Here is a 21,032-nt window from a genome sequence, read left to right as displayed (position 1 = left end):
TGATATGATGTGAAGCCGAGGAGACGATGCTCTTCTTTGGGAAGAGAGTCCCGCATAGTCAGGCTCAAAGGTCTCCTCTAGGAAGCAGCAGCTCAGCAAACCTTTAATTGTGGTTTCATTTATGGAAAAAGAAATTACTGATGAGTTCTGTGCTGGAGGACTTACATGTAGATTCACTACTTCTACCCTAGTCCATGCATGTTGAGTAGTGATCCCCGGCTATGGGTATAGCCTGCCCTTATTTCTGTGCTTTCTTTTAAGATGTGTGATTCATGAAATTCACATCTACAAACATGCCCAGCTCAGTGAGGAGTCTCCTGATGAGAGACAAAAAGTGAATTAACCTTCAAAGGGATGAAGCTTGCTATAAAACCAGTTGATAAAACCAGTAGATCTTAAGAGTTTTCCTTGGGGGTTGTAATGAATGAGCTTTCGTCTTCAAGAAAAAAACCCTGGCTTCTTCATCTGGCGTGATGGTATATTTCAAAGAGAGGGAAAAAGCATGGCTTTCATCAGGCGTTTGTTTTAACCAAGCACAACAAGCACATATAACAGGAATTTCCTGGAGATTCTTCAAGTGCTCTGACCACTAAGGCTGGATGATCAACGTGAAGTCTGATTCTAAAAAGGAGCCAGCAATAATATACATTACATTGTTGTCTGTAGTCTAATGAAGTTATGGTCTTCATTTCATCCTCTGATACTGTAGGACTAGTTTCTCTTAATCTGCTGGTCTAGGCCTGAGGTTTGCCTGCATAATATTGCTAAGTTATTTGGAATGTGCTCCATCTATAAAAACATTGCACATGGCTTTTAACACACACAAAACTGAATCTGTCCTGCTTCGGTGTTGGTGGCTGTGTCATTTCTCTCTTAATTTCCTTGTTCCCAGTGTTTTGGCTGGGAAATTAGAGTGCTTTCAGATATCATCATAAAGACATTGTAAGAGTGTGATAGGATGAGTTCTTCTGCTAAATATGGAACTCACTGTACTTCCAAAAGTAGCAGTTAACTTTTAGAGACTGTATGGATTCTCTTAACTTCACCCTTAATTTTTTTTTGGGGGGGGGGGAAGTTTCTGTGCAGGGGTCTCTCAGGTACTTCAAAAGTACTTCAGGATGTTTCAGCTACATCAATCAAAATACTGGAAGTCAAGATTGGGGTAAAAATTCTTCTTTCGTGGCCTCTTGAAAGCCTCTGTCTGTTTTGAGGTTGAGTCCATGAGAGAGCTCAGCAGAACCTGAGCTGCATTGTATGATTTTTCCTGAAGTTCTTAGTTTTATTTTTCATATTTTATTCCAACAGTTATTATGCATATTAAGTGTACACTCGATGCAGAATTTTAATGTATTTACAGACTGGAGAGATGAACCTTGGAGTCATATCTTCTAGAATAAATGGCTGCTATTTGAAGTCTGATTTTTGCACTTTACTGGATATTTTTAAAATAAGAATTCTGGAATCATAGAAAAACATTCTTTAATAAAACAACTGCAAGCTACTATGTTTTAATACCTTTTTACCCTCTATTTTATCACCATCATTCCTGAAATAAATTAGTATTTACTTGGTATAAGATGCTGCTCTGGCACTTTTTTGACTTCTTTGTGAATATATCATCACGAAACCTTTAATATACCAAACAGGTGGCAAAAATTGTGAATTTGGACTTCACTTAGTGGATTTTATTGGCTAGCATGCACTTTTCCTTAAACACATGTGGCTTTGATCATTTAGTTTTTCTGGTAAAAAAAAAACACCCAAAACATCTTTGGTAAAGATGGTATGAATATCACAGCAGGTGGCTCTAAGAATGAGCTAAATAGACACTGGGTCAGTAAAATAGATTCAATACAAAGAAAGATACGCCGCCCATATTTTAAATGTTCAGTATTATATTGCACATAGGGCACATTCCAAGGGAAACTTAAGGCAGATTTTCATATAGAAATACTCCTTTGCAATTTGAGTAAGTAATTCTCTGCAAAGTGACCTCTCTTACACAAGTAGTGATTGAACACTGGGTTTTGAAGTCTTACAGTAAGACATAATTGTTCACTGAGTTGCTTTAACAGAGTGCAATGACAGCTCTGAGGAATTGATACACCTAATTTTAATGAAGCTATGCACAAGTTCCTTTTGGAGGCAGAATTCAGATCAGCTGATGAAAAAATTGCTCTGTATGTCCCATGTCAATAAGCAGCGCTTTCCTGCAACAGTGACTGTTGTGTTCTGACCTAGTGTAGCTGGGGAAGAGAATTACTCTTTTGTAACATATTTTGAATTTGCACTGTTTTCTACAGCTGAACTTGTTGATTTTAGGTTTCATCGGTTTTATCTGAGCAAAAACTAGAACGAAATCAGTTTATAGTTTCATTCCCAGGACTTGAACATTAGAGCTTTGATTTTGTTATAGTGTTCGGGTGAATGAGGCAACTAAGCTGACTGTATAATGGTGATTTAGCTTGGAAGTAAAATATTAGATGTGCTATTTGTTTTGTTTCACTTTCCCACCAGAAGGCTATTATTTACAAATTGTTATTCCATGGAAACTAAACTATACTTCCAACATTTTAGGCTAATTCGGCTTTGTCACACAAAAGGGGCTTTTCCACACAAAAAAAAAAGGGGATATGACATGTCTGTAGCACTCCCTCACCTTTGTTTCCCCATGGGGCAAGACGAGAACTGATGGAAATATGACATTTGATGCTGCTGTGAAGCAGCCGGTAAGTAAAACTTACTGTGTGTCTCAAGTGACATTCTCGTGATGACTAAAGGGGTCAGGTAAGAAGCTTGCAGATGTAAAAGATTTGTTTTACTGAGAGTAAATTCTGTTGGACTGGATTCAATTTGTGCAGTTGAGTTGTAGTCTGCTCCTACAGAGGTCACAGAGGAGCTTAAAGGCTGCTGTTTTCTCTGCCTAGAGACTGAGAAAGGGACTCAAACTCCAACCACATACACTTCATGGTATTAATTTTGCATATAAATGCTCATGCTTTGTAGTATATTGATGTTTATATTTAAACCTGGGAAATTTGATTAGCCAATTTTTTTTTATTATTATTTAAAAAAATATTCAAGCAAATTTTGGAAAAAACATGCAGGATGTTGACTTAAAGAAGGACTTAATGGTGAAATGTGATACTCAGTCTTTGTTTTCTGTGTTTTGTTCCTCTAGATGAAGTGGTTCATGTCTCAGCCCCTGAGAAGCTCACCTTTGAGGAAGCTAAAGAGCTGTGTCGGAAAAGAGACGGTGTTCTTGCTTCTGTTGGGAACCTGTATGTGGCCTGGAGAAACGGCTTCGACCAGTGTAACTATGGCTGGCTGGCGGATGGCAGCGTTCGTTACCCAGCCTCAGTGGCAAGGCCCCAGTGTGGTGGAGGTTTACTTGGGGTGAGAACCCTGTATCGCTATGAGAACCAAACAGGCTTTCCTTATCCAGATAGCAAGTTTGATGCCTACTGCTATGAACGTAAGCTTTTTTTTCTTAGTTATAATTTTCACTACACTCATCATTCTAACCCTCAAAAGTGTTTCCTTTAATATGTATTTTGTTCCAGTCCTTGCAGAGAGCATGAGTTTTCAAAAAAAAAAAAAAAATATTATCGCTATGGTTTTACAAAAAAAAGGAAAAGTCCAACTAAAAAAATGTTTTAAAATAATACTGGCAGTTAAAGATAGGCAAATTTTAAGGTAAGAGTTCAGCCTGGGTAATGTTTTTACACAGAGTTTCACACTGTACCCACAGTCACCCCGAGTCTGTGGATGTTACATATTTTGGTGCCCCTGATATATTTGCATCATGTCAATGAACATAAGAACAGAAGAAATGTCCTACTTGACTAGGTGAACAACTGTCATATAACTTGATATTCTGTCTGCAGTGATTGCAGTAAGAGAGGCTGTCTGCAGACTGCACAAAAGCATGGTCGTTTTTAGGTCTCTGGGATACTAGTAATTTGAGGGCTACCTCTGGATTCCAGGCATTTTGTCCCATCATAATTTTTAGCATTCTAAAGCAGCTGTAAGTTCTAAAGCAGTTGCAAATTCTCTTCTCACTCACCAAGTGTTGTGTGTGTCAGTCAGCTGGTGCTGTGAATGGTCTAAATTGCCACATCTCCTCCACACTTGTAGCTTTCCTTTGGCTTTCTGGTTACATATTCCTCTGTAACCCCTTCCATCTGCAGTGCCAGCAGCCTGGCTCTGCTGTTACTATGGTGCAGCCTATCCTGGCATAAGTTCTTTTTGTCCCAAAAGGTTCACCAGCTTCTAGTGTACCTGAGTTTCTCTTCCCTATTGTGTCGTGTGTTCCAGATCCCTGCCTGTCTCCGAGACCTTCCTCAAACTGGTCACTTCATAGGCCACCACTGTGGAGGTCCTGGTCTCATTTGCCTGGCCTTCTCCAGAACATCCCTCCTACATTTCTCTCTGTCATTAATGATGAGTACTTACTCTTTCCTTACACCTCCAGAAACCCATCCATATATCTTATGATGAACAACATGCGCTTTCTGTGTAACTCACAGATAATTGTGCCTCTTAAGAGAGGATCCATCACCTTACTTCTATTCTTTAAGTTCCTCTCCATCACGGGACTGTTCTTTGTGCAAGAGGACACTGATACTGTTGGAAGGTACATCACGTCTAAGACATCAGAGTGCTTTTACCCAGCTGAAAATCTTGCTTTCCTGAGACTTGCAGCCTCCTCAGCAGCACAGGGAGGCTGGACTGCTCAGCAGTTTTCCTGCAGGAATCTCTGTTCAAGGAGATTCCTGTGGTTGCAAATAGTACAACTGACATTAACATGTAAAGGCTACTTGTGTTGAATTAAAAGTTCAGAACTTGTTTTTTAACTATGAATATCTAGCTTTTTGGACTCAGTCCTATGACTGTAAGTCAGAACTACTTGAAATGTGCAGCTTGTACTGTCCCCATTTCTGTGGATGATGAACCAACTGCAGCTGCAGAACTTTCCAGCTTGGGCACTGAAGGCTCATTTATGAGCAAACCTTACTGTTTTGAGAACGAATCCCAGCATCTGGTATAAGGTTACAGTCTGGCTGTTCTCAGACACTCTGCAATGTCTTAAAATAAGAATATTTTTTTCCTTTATTGTTTGTGGGTAAGACGTTCCAAAAGTTTGCATGTGGAAGTAGTCCTAATGGACTTCAAGGGAACAGGGATTAGGTAAGTTCAGGAGTGTGTGCAAATTGCGCTCTAATTTGCAGAGCAGAGTTTTGTCATATCACTCATTCTGTGCCTCTCCCAAATAGTTTATGAACAGTTTTCATTGTCATGGGTAAAATTGATTTTAATAGAGACAAAATTAATCAGTCCTTCTAAAAAGACTGAAATAGTGACGGTACATTTTGCCTGTAATCTACTCTTTTGTTAGGACAAATTCCAACTTTCTGTTTGGGTGAATTTCACCCTTTTCAAATTGTTCTTTCTGGAAGTTTTATTTAACTAATTTTAGTGACATACTATTTGTTCTAAAAACATCCTTGATAAGTATTGGGTTGTTGCCTTTTGTGTCTTGCTCTTGATACACAGAGAATATATATTTCATCAGTTTGGAGCCCAGGAAGTAGACAGTCTATGACTATCAGCCCTTTTACAAGAAAAACAGAAAAAGGCGAAACAGAAACAACACGGATTGGTAGGGAGTGGGCTACTCTCTAGCAATTTTAATTGCAATCGACATTACATCAGAATTAATTAAACTCCACAAGCTAGGTCAGTCAAGTTTTGTCAGAGACATTGGGTTTTGTGTATGGAAATGTAGGAGTGTAATGCTGAACCTGGTACCCTACATCAGGGTGCCTGTCTGACGCGTATTTCAGCAGTTACTGAAAGCTCTCTCTCTCTCTCTCTCTCTCTCTCTCTCAGAAGGTGCTTGGGATCTCACAGGAACCAGCTGTAATTCTTCATTGGTTTTGCTAGATGATTTATGCAAGTGGTGAATAATGAGACTTACTGCCTAACATCTTGCTCTTTCACATCTTGAGCAGCTGCCTGAAGCAGCGGCTGTTCAGTGAGTCACTCCTATTGCAGCCTTGGAGACAGCCCCTTTTTTGGGGCAGAAAAAGGGAAAGAGAGGAAAGAATGAAAAGAATGGTTCCACAGTGTAGCAGGAAGCTTGTGTTTAGGTCCTTGTTTCAGCAGACTTTTGTCTGGAAATTTCTTTCAAACTTCCCTTTATCTCTATTTCAAATTTTCAGTGCAGTAGTCCACCACATAAAGTTCACCATTCCCCAGCTCTGACTGCTTTCAGCTTGACACAAGATTTCAAGCCTTTACGCAGAGGTTCCCATCACGCCACACAGCAAAACTATCCTCCCTAAGACCTTGACTCTTTCCACTTCAATCCAGCACTTACAGCTCTGTCTGAGCTCATTATGTGTTTCAGATTAATTACATTGTTGTGTTTCCCTCCTCACCTGAATACCCAGTCACACCAGCAAAAAAGCTTTTGTTGCTGGAAAAGAGTTAAAACAGGATATTGCTACATTCATTTATAGATCTTGGGTCAGGTAAAGGAAAAACAAATAGGCTTGAACCTGCTTCTGTAAACAGGGCAGGATCAAGACAGCTATCCAGGTAGCTCCATTTTTGCAGCACAGATCACAGGATCAGCTAGGTTGGAAAAGAACTTTAAGATCATGTCCAACCTTTTAATAGATATTAATGTGTAGATCTCAGTTTTTTTACAGTATCCCTGTAAAATTTCTTCTGCCTCCTGTGTGAAAACTAGTGAAGTTCCCATTGACTCAGCTCAAAGGGTAATGACCACATGCTGCATGTTTAGTCTGAAGTGAAATGGCAGTGATGAAAGACCTGCGTCTGCCACTTTTACTTGTGCTGAGTAACAATATACTCCCTGAGTAAGGCCACCAAAACAAATGGCTCCCAGCCACAGGAAGGATGTGTTCAGTGCTTGAATTTGCTCATACTCTGAAGCAATAGATTTGTGGCAGAGCAGACATCTGTTTTAGTCATTACAAAGACAAATTGTATATTTAAGAAAAGGCACATCTCTTCCTTCAACACTGCTTAGAGTCTTCTATCCTATGATTAAAAGTGTCTTTGGTAGAAACCCTCAAAATACTAATTTTAAATTGCAGTTATCAATCAATATTTTGAACATTTTGCTTACTTCTAAGAACGAATCACATGTATTAAAGTACACAAAAAAAAGTAATCGAAGTGGTAACTTAAAAATGATGTGCAATAGTTTCAATAAAACAGCCAACATGGACAACATTTAACAGTACAGTTAAGTTCATGATTTTAACTTCAGCAGTGTTTTGGCTAAGAAATTACATTATACCATGTGCCTTGGCTTTATGAAAATAAAATTGGCCTAGACTAATAATACATGATTTTAAATCTAAAAATCTTGTTTAAAAAAAAAAACAAACAAAAAACCTTCATCATGTTGATTGCAAGTGTTTTTCACTCTAGAGAAACCACATGGCTCTGGGTTTCTGAAACATTTTATCTGCGTGTTTCATCTCAGCCCTCTAAGACATTTTCTAGGCATTTTTTCATTTTTTTATTTTTCCTGAGAGGTCCCTAATAACGTATCTGGTAGGACTTGAAAAAGTTTCAGGTTTGACACATGATTGAGTACTTGAGGGTTCTTGGAGGCCATCATCAGAGAAAAAGATTTGCAAGTGTTCATATATAGAACTCACACCATATTAACATATTTGCAAGTAGAAGAAGAAAAGAGAACAACTGTTGCTGGAGAATTATTTTTATTTATAAGAGAATAAAACATTACATCAGGAAAAAAATATTTCATTTTTAATGGGTACCAATTCAATAGTTCTTGCATAAAGCTATAGGGTGTTTAATTCCATCCTTCAACCCCCTAGTCTCACCAGATCTAATCCACTGCAGTTTGTGGGAAATTTGCCACAGACTTCAGCTGACTTTGGATGGGGCATTTTATCCTACAGCATCTACAGAATAAATTCCACTCCAGAAGTGCACTAATCAAAATGCACACAGATTTTGTCTTGCATTCCTGCAGCAAAACTAATCTTGATGAACTTCATACATAGAGGTGGTTGAGTGTTTGAAACATAAATATGCTTTTTTTTTGCTGAGAAATGCTGGTATATTTAAACTGATTTTTTTTTTTTCATGGAACTGTATTGATTTTGGCAAATCTTTCAGCAAAACATTTTTTGCTTGACTCAAAACACATGTTGACCATTTTGGTCTGGATTTGGCCATTTTATTTCCGATTTTCTCTTTTGTTTTGACTTTATTTCATTCACTGTTGTTGTTTCTCTCTGGTTCTACCACATTGGTTTAGCATTATGATTTCATTTTAGCTGAAGTTTGGAAAATTTCAGTTCTGAGGCAGCATTGCCTTATGTGTTCATCAGAATGGAGTCTACATTGTTTTAATTGTTTCAATATAGCCTCATCAGGAGTGTATCCAAGTCAACCACTGCTTGTGACTAAGGGCTTCTTTGAAGCTGCCTCCATCTAAAGCTTAAAATCAGAGTGTACTTTATAGAAGAAATACAGAAGTAGCAACCTTCTTAGTATGTAGCAAGACAGGATTTTGTAAGATGAAAGTGGAGAATGATTGTCTCTGCAAACCTCTTCTCTGCCCACCCCAAGAATTCTCCAACTAAACCCTCTGTTTTTTGGTTCAAGAACACTTGCACAGTGTTCCTCTATGAAGCACATTAGAGCAGGGAAAGAGGGAAAGAAAGCCCCTTCTTTAAGAGGTCCTACAGCATGAGCAACCATGATTGTAGGCTCAGAAAACATCATCTGTGCTCCACTTGTCCAGAGGCAGTAGAAAGCATAAGATCTTTAGACACAGCCCAAAAGCTGCCAGAAGAAGTGTTGTCTTCCCTTTTGCTGCGTGTGACTTGATTTGGAAAACTGAATAACTAGACAGTTCTGTCCTTCTCCACAGCAGCTGTTGGTAGCTGCGTATCCCAGCTATTTCCTGGATGAGGGAATTATTTCCAGCCTGATGTCAGGGACTGTACTATGGGAGATCTGTAGATTTTTTAACAGTTTGGGAATGACCTCAAATACTGAAAACATGGGGCATGGTGACACCCAGGGACAAAAATTGTCAATCTGAAGAAAAAGAACAACAAAAAAAGTTAACTTAGATAAAACAAAATGTTGTGCTGAATATAAGAAAGCCAGTGTCCTCCACCATTTTACAGTCCAGTATCAGAATGAATAAAATGCCTTTGAGCAGCGAAACTTCTCAAGGTCACGGCACTGACCTCAGTGTATACACTGTTGGTATCTATTCATACAGTAGGCTCTGTTCATGCTTCCTTCCCACTCTGTGAAGGTGAAGCTATCCAAAGGGCTTAAGCTGCCTTACTGAGGCTGCTACCACCAGATAACAATTCTCTAGCTTTTATTGTTTTTCTAAGAAAGTAGATCTCTCTGCTTCTCTGAGACAATGCAGTTTACCAGGACTGCATAGCTGCAGAGATCCCCAGTAATATCCTGGACCAGGTGTAGGAGAAATGAGTCCCTGAAGCACTCTGTTGGCGTTATAGCAACAGGCAAAAATCACAGAGGCTGTGCATGCTAACAGCTTGCTGAACATTTCTTATCCCACCCTGCTTCAGTGTTATGGCGAAGGAATTTCGAGAAAGGTCAGTCAGACCACACTGAAAATGGCAGGAAGATCTCAGTCCAGTTCAGTCAGTCCTATGCCATAGACATCACTAGTGTATCACACTGGGAAGGAGGAAGAGGTGGTGGTTAGGTGCAGCTCAGCCTTGTAACGCTCTGTAAATGATGAACAGAGAGAAACTGATTTATCAATCTAACTGATGTATGTGGAGCAACTGTTTGGATCCTCAGGAAGTGGGGCTTCAGGAGGAGATGCTTTTTTTGCCAGAGAAAGTGAACTTGCTTTTGTCTGAGTTATTCAAAACCACATACCTTAACAATAGTCCCTAAGTGCAAACATTGTTCATGGCCAGAGGGAAAAAGGAAAGAAAAGAAGACACAGTTGAAGGCATTTTCCTTTCATTCCATCAGATCACTGAAAGGGTCAGGCAACAAGGACAGGATTAGGAGCAACAAGGTAAACAAGTAAAAAGTCCATCCCGTCAGGTGTTCAAGTACGGGAAGGATAAATTGGTTTTGCTCTTTGTTGCCTTTGATCACTGTGAGAACTTTGATTGCCGTGGGAACTGGGTACCACTCACGGGGCATAATATGGGCAATTTGTCTCCTTTCACACTGAGAAAAGCAAAGCAGAAAGAATTGTGCTGTCAGTTACAATCTTGTCTCTCTTTGCTCTTCAGTTGCTTTTTGCAGTCAGGAAGCAAAGATTATTCCTTTTATTTGGTCCTGGAATAATGATTTCATTAGGAAGATCTGATTAATGAGGCTCATTGATTTGTTGTCCTCTGGCAGATCTATTACAAACAATGTGAGAAGATAAATGCTTTTGCTATTGCTCTTTTGTGGATAGATTGACAGGTTACAATTTGTTCACAGAACTACAGTTGGATGGCGAGAAACCAGGGGAGAGCATATCTTGCCCCCTTAAACATCTGACTTCAGAAGTTAGGAAATGGCAGATGGTTTTACTGAAGAGCATGTTCACAGAGCTAATAGAGCTGCTGTCTCTGCTGCTTTGTTAGCTGGGAGAAAAGGACCTTGGACAAGGGTGTGAAAAGGATACATGACCTTTTGTCATGTTTTAAGTTTTTCCTTATAAATAATATTGACTAATAGCTTTTAATTATTTTTTTTCAAGAATCCCATTCATTTTTTCTAATATTGCATACTTTTGCAAGTGGAAATGGATAGTGCATTTAGATTTTAAAATTATTTTTATCATTACATTTTCTTGCATTTTTGAGGTCAAAATGCATTGTAGGTTAAGTGGGAGTATACACTTGGAGTTATAGAAAAACTCTTACAGCTGCAGTATGATTTTGAATCCTCCTTATGCTGCCACATGTCCCATAAGTAATGAATGACTCTTCACATGCCCTGCTCATCTTTCTGCTACCTGAAAGAGTGAGAGTGGGTACTGAATCAGTGTCATAATGACAGGTGTCTGGTTTAGGCTGTAGGCCGGAGTACCAAGTTGGGGTTTTTTTAATCTGTTTTTTTTGTTGTTATTGTCTTTTTTTTTTTTTTTTTACTGTTACACTTGTCCAGTTTGGAAGATTCTGACAACTATTTAAACCTCAGCTGGCATAATTCTTGGAGCCTGGGGAACATTCTAAACTGTCCCCTCTGCCAGGGTTGCTAGCAAGCAAGGGATAGACACATAGAACAAACTCCACAAAGCAACAAAGGAATTAACACACAAAAATATGTAAAAATTAAGTAAAGCAACCTCATTCTCTAAGTGTGCTGGAAGATGTCAAACCATTTATTTTGACCGTCTCCACATTACCGATATTTTGGAATAGTTTAATTTGGCTGTTATTCACAGAAAGAATACATTATTTCCAGGTTTTGTCCTAAGTTAAATAAATTTTTATTGTTCTGGATGCTGGCAATGACTCAAACCAAATTTATTTTCCTATCCGTAGAGTCTGTGTTCTTCCAGGTTCTTAAATACATACCTAAATGTAAACATACAATCAATATTTCTGAGTGCAGTGGTTCAAGTTAGAGACATGGTTAAAAATATTGTGGAACTGGTTATGTGAAAATGCATACATATTAATTGTTATGTAATCCTTATTTGTAAATCACAAAGTTAAACCAAGTCTAAAATAGTGATTTCCTTCAAAAAATATTAAGTTTTAGTATTGTTCCTTTGTTTTGAGTCCTTATTTAAACGATGGTAGGAGAGAAGAGAAAGAAAATGCTGTATAGTGAAAACACAAAATAAATCAACAAGGAGAGAAAAAATACAGTGAAAAGTCATATACTCCATCCAAAATAAACTTCATGCAGGTTGTTCAATACAAAAGGAATTGATTAAAAGACGACAATATAGTCTTTGATATGAGCAGCTGTTGGTGAGATAATTTGCTTTCTTGCTGATAATATGTTCATGAATTTTATTAGGAAAATCTGCCTCATGTCTTGCATTCAGAGAAAGGACAAAGATGATAGCATATTGCACAGATGATGCAAGGAGTAGAGTAATACAGAACATCTGGGCGGAGTGGATGACAACTAAAACTGATGTTCAGTCTATTAAAAGAGCAATCTTCTTTTGGTTTAGTTTTGTGTTTTTTCTTTTCCACAGTAAAATAAATAAATAAATAGCATTGATGATTTCTCCTTGAAGAAAGACCTTCTTTTTGATTCGCTCAAATAAGTTTGCAAACCTGTATAATCTGTATGAAAAATCTTATACATCATATTTATGACAAAGCAGGTTTAGAGGCACTATATTTTGATTTTAACCAGAACTGTTCTTTGCACACTAGTAACCCTATGTCAGTTTCCACAGGAGAAAATTTGTCTGTTTATTGATAAATTCTGAAAAAATACATGATTTTCTTACACTTAATTTAATATTTATTGATTCAGTAATGAGTGGTGTCCCTCAGGGATCAGTGGTGTGACTGGTCTTGTTTAACATCTTTGTTGGTGACATGGACAGTGGGATTGAGTGTGCCCTCAGCAAGTTTGCCAATGACACCAAGCTGTGTAGTTGGGTTGATACACTGGAGGGAAGGGATGTCATCCAGAGGGACCTTGACAAGCTTGTGAGGTGGGCTGATGCCAACATCATGAAGTTTAACCATGCCAAGTGCAAGGTCCTACACCTGGGTCGGAGCAATCCCAGGCACAGCTACAGGTTGGGCAGAGAAGAGATTCAGAGCAGCCCTGCAGAGAAGGACTTGGGGGTGTTGGTCGATGAGAAAATGAACATGAGCCGGCAGTGTGCGCTTGCAGCCCAGAAAGCCAACCATATCCTGGGCTGCATCAAAAGGAGTGTGACCAGCAGGTCGAAGGAGGTGATCCTGCCCCTCTACTCTGCTCTTGTGAGACCTCACTTGGAGTACTGTGTGCAGTTCTGGTGTCCTCAACATAAAAAGGACATGGAACCTTTGGAACAAGTCCAGAAGAGGGCCACGACGATGATCAGGGACTGGAGCACCTCCCGTATGAAGATAGGGTGAGAGAGTTGGGGCTGTTCAGCCTGGAGAAGAGAAGGCTGCATGGAGACCTCATAGCAGCCTTCCAGTATCTGAAGGGAGGCCTATAAGGATGCTGGGGAGGGACTATTCATTAGGGACTGTAGTGGTAGGACAAGGGGTAACGGGTTCAAACTTAAACAGGAGAAGTTTAGATTGGATATAAGGAAGAACTCCTTTACTGTGAGGGTGGTGAGGCACTGGAATGGGTTGCCCAGGGAGGTTTTGAATGCTCCATCCCTGGTGGTGTTCAAGGCCAGGTTGGACAGAGCCTTGGGTGACATGGTTTAGTTTGAGGTGTCCCTGCCCATGGCAGGGGGGTTGGAACTTAAGGTCCTTTCCAACCCTAACTATTCTATGATTCTATGATTTACTTATTAATATAAGGGAATCAAATACATTTGGTGTTTTTTTCAGGTTTACTTCATAAATGAGTACCTATTTTATTAAGTAATTAGAAGATAAACAATAAATAGCCACATCTCCGGCATAAATATGTGAACTTTTGGGACTTTCAAACATTTCTTGGAAACTAGAAAACTATATAAATGGTAATGAGTAAGTGTATACAATTCCCCAGCAGTGATGAAACAAAGTTAACCCTCCCCTTGGCTCTGATTTTAAAATCCACTCTCATGCCTTGATTTTTGTCTAGCTTTGTTAGAGGATATTACTTGTTTGTATTCTTTTAGCCATTGATCTCTATAGTTACTTTAAATACGGTAACTGGCGTCTGAAAAAGTACCTGATATTGGCTGCAAAACAAATTCAGTCTCCATTAAGGAAATTCATCCTACAGTTAGAAGGGAGAACATCACATTACGCTGTCTCCTTTATATTTTACCATAGAAAAAGAGCTGTTAAGGCAAATTGCTGGATTCTTTGGTACAAATTTAACAACTACCAACTATCGCTCAGGAAGGACAGCGCTAACTCACTTGTGTGCACTCTTCACTCCCTAGTTGTGAAGTAAACATCTGGGGTTTTTTTCTAACCATCCTGCTCTAAGCAGAGAGGGAGAATAATTGTAAGGATTTGTTGATTCTTGATTGCATAAACAGCAGCTCACACTTGAATCACATAGACATTGAAAAGAGCAATAAACTCCAGGTTGTAGGACCCCAGAATACAAAAATCACTTTTAAGGCTGTGTTTTGATTAGTAGTATTTCAAGAACTGTACTCCTTGCTCAACTGAACGTTTTGGCCTACCAAAAGAGAGTATATAAGTAGCCAAGTCTTTTTTTGTGAAACCACAGAAAGATTTAACTAACAGTAGGGAGAATAATCCGTTCCTTTTTCTGCTGGCAAAGAACACCACCACTTCTAAACATAGCGATGTTATATATTCTTACCTTCAGAATTTCCATTTCACTTTCACTTCTCATTCAAGAAAGCTGAAATATCAGCCTATTTCCTCTTTTCCTTGCTCTGTCAATCTACCTGTTCTTCTAGAAATCCTAAGCAGCCATCATCTAACAAAACTACCTACTTCAGAGTAGATCAAACAGCTCTCTTGCAAAGATGACATTTTCAAAGCTTGGTGTGTGAAACTAAACAAATGTCTGTGTGACCCTGACACCTGCAAAATTCATCTCTACAAATATCAAAAGGGTACCTAATTAGACATGGGTGTGTGAAAAAGACCGATTTGTGCATGCATATTGTGCACAAATATATGACTAATTTGAGTCTGAATTTTTCACTTCTTTTCTCCCTCTTGTTTGCTTATACTGTTAGCTCCTGCGAGTCAGGATTCAGACAGAGGCTGCACCATCATCTAGAAGATCTTCTCCCCATGTACCAGGCAAAACACAATCTCTCAAATGATGTTTTTTCCTGACAACTGCTATTCATATCTTACATTCAGTAAAGGTTCCTAATCTCTTTTAGTAACTCACAACTATAATGATGAGGCTTTGGTTTCAATATTTTCTTGTAAAATAATATGACTGGCTTGATTTCTGCATGTTAGAGGAATATACTTCTTAGCCTTGTTAGAAGTTGAGCAATATTTTCTTTTGGAAGAAGCTATACATGTAGTTTTGTCTGTCTGGTAGGCTGTTAGTCCTCATATACGCAGTCTGTTTAATGCATTCTTTATGTTCTTTGTGTGATTCAAAGGGCCATGTTTTGCTCTTGTATGCAAAATGTATGTATGCAATCCATGTATGTATGCTACATGTATGTAGCAATACATGTATGTATGCAATACATGTATGTATGCTACAGGTATGTAGCAATAACAGCACTGATTTAAGATATTTGCATCATCCACCTGTCTGCTCCCATTGCCTTTCTGAAGATAACCAACCTGGTAGAACTAGTAGAAGTGAAGATGTTTCCACCCTGGGCTTATCCTGAGCAAATCTTGTTTTCTGAGCACAAACTCACATTTCCGTCTTAAAATCCAGTATCAGACTCTGTAGTGTCATGGTTATAAGGACACGTTTTCTTCTCAGATAGGAAGAAAATCTGTGGCAGAAGGAAAGTATAAGGCAGAAGGATTCTTTAAAACACTGCAATTTGGTTCACTTGAAAGGCCTTTCTTTGTGTCTCTTGTGAATCTAGGATAGCTACCCCCTTACCCTTCCCATCATGCATTACTCTGCCTTTTCATGTTCAACACTCCCATAGAAGCACTTCTGTGTGTGGAGGAGATTCAGATGTATACCTTCGAAGTGTTTCCCAAAGATCAACATCATTATAGTATTAAGTTTGCAATCTTACGGTTTGCTGTTCTCACCTTTCTCCATAATAAATTTCTCTCAGTATAATTTAAATGCAGGGCAGCAGCTCTTGTGGCATTGTAAAACAGTGCTTTCTGATGACATGTTTGTTCCTGTTGCTTCAGAATGCTCTCACTCCAGTGAGGGCATCTTTTTACAATTTGTAATTACATGCTGAAAATAAACTACAGTGGTATTTCACTACCTTTAAATACTTGAGTGGTATGCTACAGCAAGCTTTGAAGAAAACCCACAGGTTTGCAGTACCAGTCATTCATGACATTATGAAATAAACTTTTATATTCCCTGATCAGTACTTAGCTGTATGAGGGTACTTGTATCATGTGAGGACTTGTAGGGGCAATTATATATGCAATGAATATGAAGAATATTGCTACTCTTCTCACGTCATGTGACTTTGTTAGATGTTCTGCAGCTTTATAACATGTTATTTTATGTAATATTATGTCACTCTGTTGTATGCTAAACAACTACGTAAAGACTTTGTCCTTTATACTAATTTCTTGGCGTAGCATCTAGATTTTGTCAGGAGCATTCAAACTGAAGTAACATTAATTTGTGTTCTGACTGATTGACTCCTAAATGTTTTTGTTGTTTTTTTTTAAGGTAAAAAGGTCATAACAGAGCCTACAACTGTCAAGCTGATGACATCTCTGAAAACTGACTGTGTGAAATTACCACCTGCCAAAGTTACTCTTAAACCTCCTGTTACTGAGACTTCAATTATTGAAGTGACTCTCACCAAAACAGAGGTTCCTGCTTTTGAGGAAACAACCCTAGAGCCTGAAGAAGATACAGAAATGACTACTGACATGGCTGAGGAGAAAAGGGAGATGGAGGTGCTCATGGAGAACATTCAGTTAACCACCCTTCTACCTCAGACTGTCACAGATGGTGAAATAAGCACTTACGATACACTGGGAAGGACTGAATATGATGTTTCACCTGCAGAGAGCACATCTGCAGCTTTGGAACTGGAGCACACTTACTCTGAAGCAGAATTGCCCGAGGAACAAGGTAGGTCTGAAAGCATTGAGGATGCTTTCTTGACCTCTATAATTTTTCAGGATATCACAGCTGTAGCTAAGAGTTCCACTGGTTTGTGGGAAGATACTGAAGCAGGAGATAAACAAAACCATGAGGCTGATAATCAAACTGAACAAATAGAAGTGGGTCCCATGATGACAGCTACAGATAGCTTGTTACCAGCTTCTCGGAGAGAGTTTCCCAGGACAGGGACTTCAGTTTCTCTAACAAAAGAGAGTACGTATCTCGGTGCCCACTCAACAAAAGAACCCACAAAAAAGTCAATGGAGGCAAAATCTGACAAGAAATTTACAACTGTTGTAATCCCTAAAGCTTTGTTCACTGATCAGTATGATCTCACTACAGAGAGGGAGGGCAGAGAGAGCATGTACACCATTAACCCTGATAGAGTTTCTGGTGTGGTTACTGGTAGCGTCCCAGTATCAGATGTGCCTGCTGCATCAGAGACACTTGCAGATGAGAATGCAGTAACCACTGGACAATTTTCTACAGCAGATGAGTCAACTCCATTCATTAAACTTAGTTCTGCAACATTGTTTGATAATGATGAGGCATCAGCTCAAGGAAGCAGAGAGGACCTGAGAGATGTGCAGGCTACAGTGTCATCTGGAGTACCTGTATCCTTTTCTGTGTCAGCTGTTAATCAAACAGGATCTGAGGCCATCACTCTCTTAGGAAGTACTGTTTCCCCAAAAAACCTTGGAGAAGGCACCACATCTGTTATCCACTCATCTCAGCGAACGGAAGGATCAGCTGCTTTAGAGAAGCAGGATAAAACAAAGGAGGCAGAAATGAGAGCAACAGATGTTAAGATCACTCATGCCACAACCATCATTCCTACTTCTGTTACAGCAGAATCTCAGGGACGTGCTGCAAGTGAAAAGTTCACACAGGCTCCTCCAGCTTCTGGCATGTGGCTGCTGACAGATAAACATCAGGGGTATATGACAGAAGAGTCTTCTCATACTGAGAGTACACATGAGCTAGATACAGAAGATGGTATCTCTGGAATGGAGAGTACATCATCTCCAGGGCAAATTACAGAGCATCCAGGAGCTCTGATTTCAACAGTTATAGATGAAACCGAGTCAAGCATGGAGACAACAGAAGCAAAAAGTGATGGAGAAGCTGTATCAGCCAGGTTTGATCAGAATAAATATAATACAGGTGTCTCCTACACAAGCAGTTTTTCAGATTTGGAAACTATTACAGTATCCAAACTATCAGTGGGTGAAAGCAGTGCAACAATGAAGTCTTTTAGCTCCTCAAGTATTACTGTATTACCAACTGCTGCGCCTACAGTCATGGAGGTAACTGAACATGAAGCAGATGAAATATCAGGGTATGTTTTGGAAATGTCCATTCCTACCTCAGAAGCTGAACAAAGAGAGGCTACTGTGATGTTGGTGGCAACACCTACTGAAGAAGTCTTTGCTGAAATGGAAGTCTCAAAATACACAGTGACAGAGGAAGGCCAGACAAGCACTGCAATGTCAACTGAGGAGGCAGCGACAAGACTTCAGGACAGAAAAGGAATGCCACCAGCTGGCACAGGAGAGACAAAGGAATTTATTGTAGTTACAGATGTAACAGAGGTAGATACTACAGTTCCACAGAAAGAATATGATGCTTCTCCAGTTCCAGCTACTATAGAGAGTGAGAACACTAGAGATATGCCAGTTGCTACTCAGACTCATTTTGATGGCTTCTTTCATACAGAAGTACCAGAAACAACTGCAAAAGACAGTGATGTGTTCCCAGAGGACCCCTCCGTGAAAGATCAAGATAAGGAAGAAGATGCTGCCAGAGAGTCTACTTTATCTGTGACAGCTGTCCAAATACCAGAACAAAAGACAGCACGAGGATCAGAATCCTCTCTAACATCTGTTCAGGAAAAACAGGATGAAGCAGGTTCAGCTTATGATGAGACACATCTAGTGACAGAATTGTCAGTGCCAGCAGTGAAGGTCACAGATTATGGAAGAGTTCTGGGACCTGATGAAACTAGCACCAAGACCTTGCATCTCACAGTGACTCCAAAAGTTGAAACTGTTACTGATCAAGAAGAGGAGGTAACTGAAGTGATGCCTATAACAGTGGGTACCCAAGCAAAAGCATATGAAAGCAGAGGAGCCCCTGTCAGAGAAGTAGACAGTGATGTAGTGAGCTGGGAATCTGTGTTGCCCCCCTATATGATGCCAACAGGTCATTCTACTAGGGAAGCCATTACTCATCTAACTTTGGGATCTTCTCCAAGCCAGACTCTGGAAGGTTCAGGAATATCAGAAGAACCTGGGGAAATCAAGATAGCTATATTTCCAGCTCATGCAACAGATAAGGCAACAATTCTCAGCGATGTAACAACACCTTCTGTTAGTGCTGTAGACAAAATTCTACCAACATCAGCATCCAAACCTTCTGTTACTCAAAAGTCACCCCGTATCATTCCTGAGGAAGAAGAGGAGGTAACAAGCAATGACATCATCATAATTGGTGAATCTATTTCTCCCAGTAAAGTCCCTGCTGATGATGATCTGACAGGAAAGATGTTAGAACCAGAAATTGATAAGGAATATTTCACAGCATCAACTGCTACTGCAGTCGCACGAGCTACTGCACCACCCAAAGTAAAGGAGACCACAGAGGCTTTACAACCTCGAGAGGTGTCTCCTTCTACTTCACACCCTGATAGTGGAAATGACATAAAATTGTACGTTATTCAAATCAGAGGCAATGATACAGGTAAGATTTTGCCTATTAGACCTGCAGTCCAAAAGAATGGACAGTTTATCATAACAAACTGGTGTACTTTAGAATATACTGCAGGTGTTTCTTGGATCACTGAAGGACTCAAAGTGCAAGTTTTATTTATACAGCAACTTACTAAATATTGGTAGGTCTATTTTTCTATCCATTAAGAAAACCTCTGAAATGTGTTAAATATATGGTTTGGGGAAAGATTAATTTCTATACAGAAATGAGTTTGAAACTGATGTATTCCCACTTATAAGTCATTATGTCTAAAGTCCATTTTTTTTATTTAATGTTGTCAAGTCACTGATTTAACCTCAGCTATCTGTGAAACAAGCATTTTAACTTCACAGCTTCCATTTCATGCATTACTACCCCTAAACAAAGCACTGGATTATTTTAACATTCCATTAGTCTGTAGCAATTAACAATGCCATGTACAGTGTAGTCAGCTAAAGAAGGTTAAGGCACACTACTCTGTCTGTAAGTGGACCTCCTGTGATTTGGGGGAAGGGGTTTTGCACAATTTTGTAGCATAACTTTTTTTTTTTAAGACGTTTTACAAGATCTGTGATGCAAACTGACATAGTTTTTAGTTTCATTACATTTTTTTAGCTGATGGCATTGTACGTGTGTATGTAGCTTCAGTTCCATGGGTATTCAGAACAAAATATGTCTCCATAATGAAATAGCTGAAGGCTATAGAATTTTATATTAAAGAAGCCTGTCAACTGACTACTGTTTAAGGTGTCTTGATAAAACTTTATATTTTAAAATGAAATGTAAAAAGACTGGGAAAAAGGATAAAGCTGAAAATATCTATTAGGTTTGAGGGTGCATTCTGTTTAATTATTTTATAGTTATTTTTAAATTATTTTATATTTTTGAAAGAACACGGTAAAAAATCTTGTAATGTTCTATATGCCTTAACTATATGCAATGCTTTTGGGTGGTTATAAAAAAACCTATTTTCTCATTGTTTTTTGGCCATAACATCCATATCTTTATCTATCTCCAACAGAATCTATAATTTATGGAAGTCTATTGGTTGGTTTTGTCAGGTTTGTGCTTAGTAGAACTTAAATCAAAAATCAAAATGCAGAAGTAGTTCCTTTGAGATGTGCCATATCAGTGTTGGACTTTTCATACAATGATTTTTATATCTGTATTTACTTTATGCTTATTTTCCTACTTCATATTTAAGAAACTGTACAAAGTCGTATCAGTGGCAGCTTAACCTTCTATTTCAGAAAATAATAGTTCTATTATTTTAATGTTTATACACTACTTCGGTTTCTGTGGTACATAATAATTTTTTTCTGAAGCTTTAGATGTTTCCAGTGTCTTGGAAGTCT

General features: G+C 39.0%; 1 protein-coding gene across 4 annotated transcripts in view; it reads left to right on the top strand.

The window, feature by feature from the left end:
* Window positions 1-21,032, top strand: part of VCAN (versican) — a 105,696-nt gene that overhangs the window by 35,889 nt on the left and 48,775 nt on the right. For 2 of the 4 annotated variants that reach the window (XM_057426397.1, XM_057426396.1), the window contains exons 6-7: window positions 3,182-3,475; window positions 16,486-19,668. In XM_057426397.1, coding sequence (XP_057282380.1) covers window positions 3,182-3,475; window positions 16,486-19,668 — 3,477 coding nt within the window. The remainder of the gene's footprint in view (window positions 1-3,181; window positions 3,476-16,485; window positions 19,669-21,032) is intronic. The other 2 variants (XM_057426399.1, XM_057426398.1) reach the window with 1 other exon arrangement.

This window comes from Pezoporus wallicus, unplaced genomic scaffold, assembly GCF_028554395.1.
Source record: "Pezoporus wallicus isolate ANWC-B61680 ecotype Strahan unplaced genomic scaffold, APGP_CSIRO_Pwel_v1 contig_4485, whole genome shotgun sequence".
NCBI classification, from domain to species: Eukaryota; Metazoa; Chordata; class Aves; order Psittaciformes; family Psittacidae; genus Pezoporus; species Pezoporus wallicus.
This window is presented reverse-complemented; position numbering and strand designations above follow the sequence as displayed.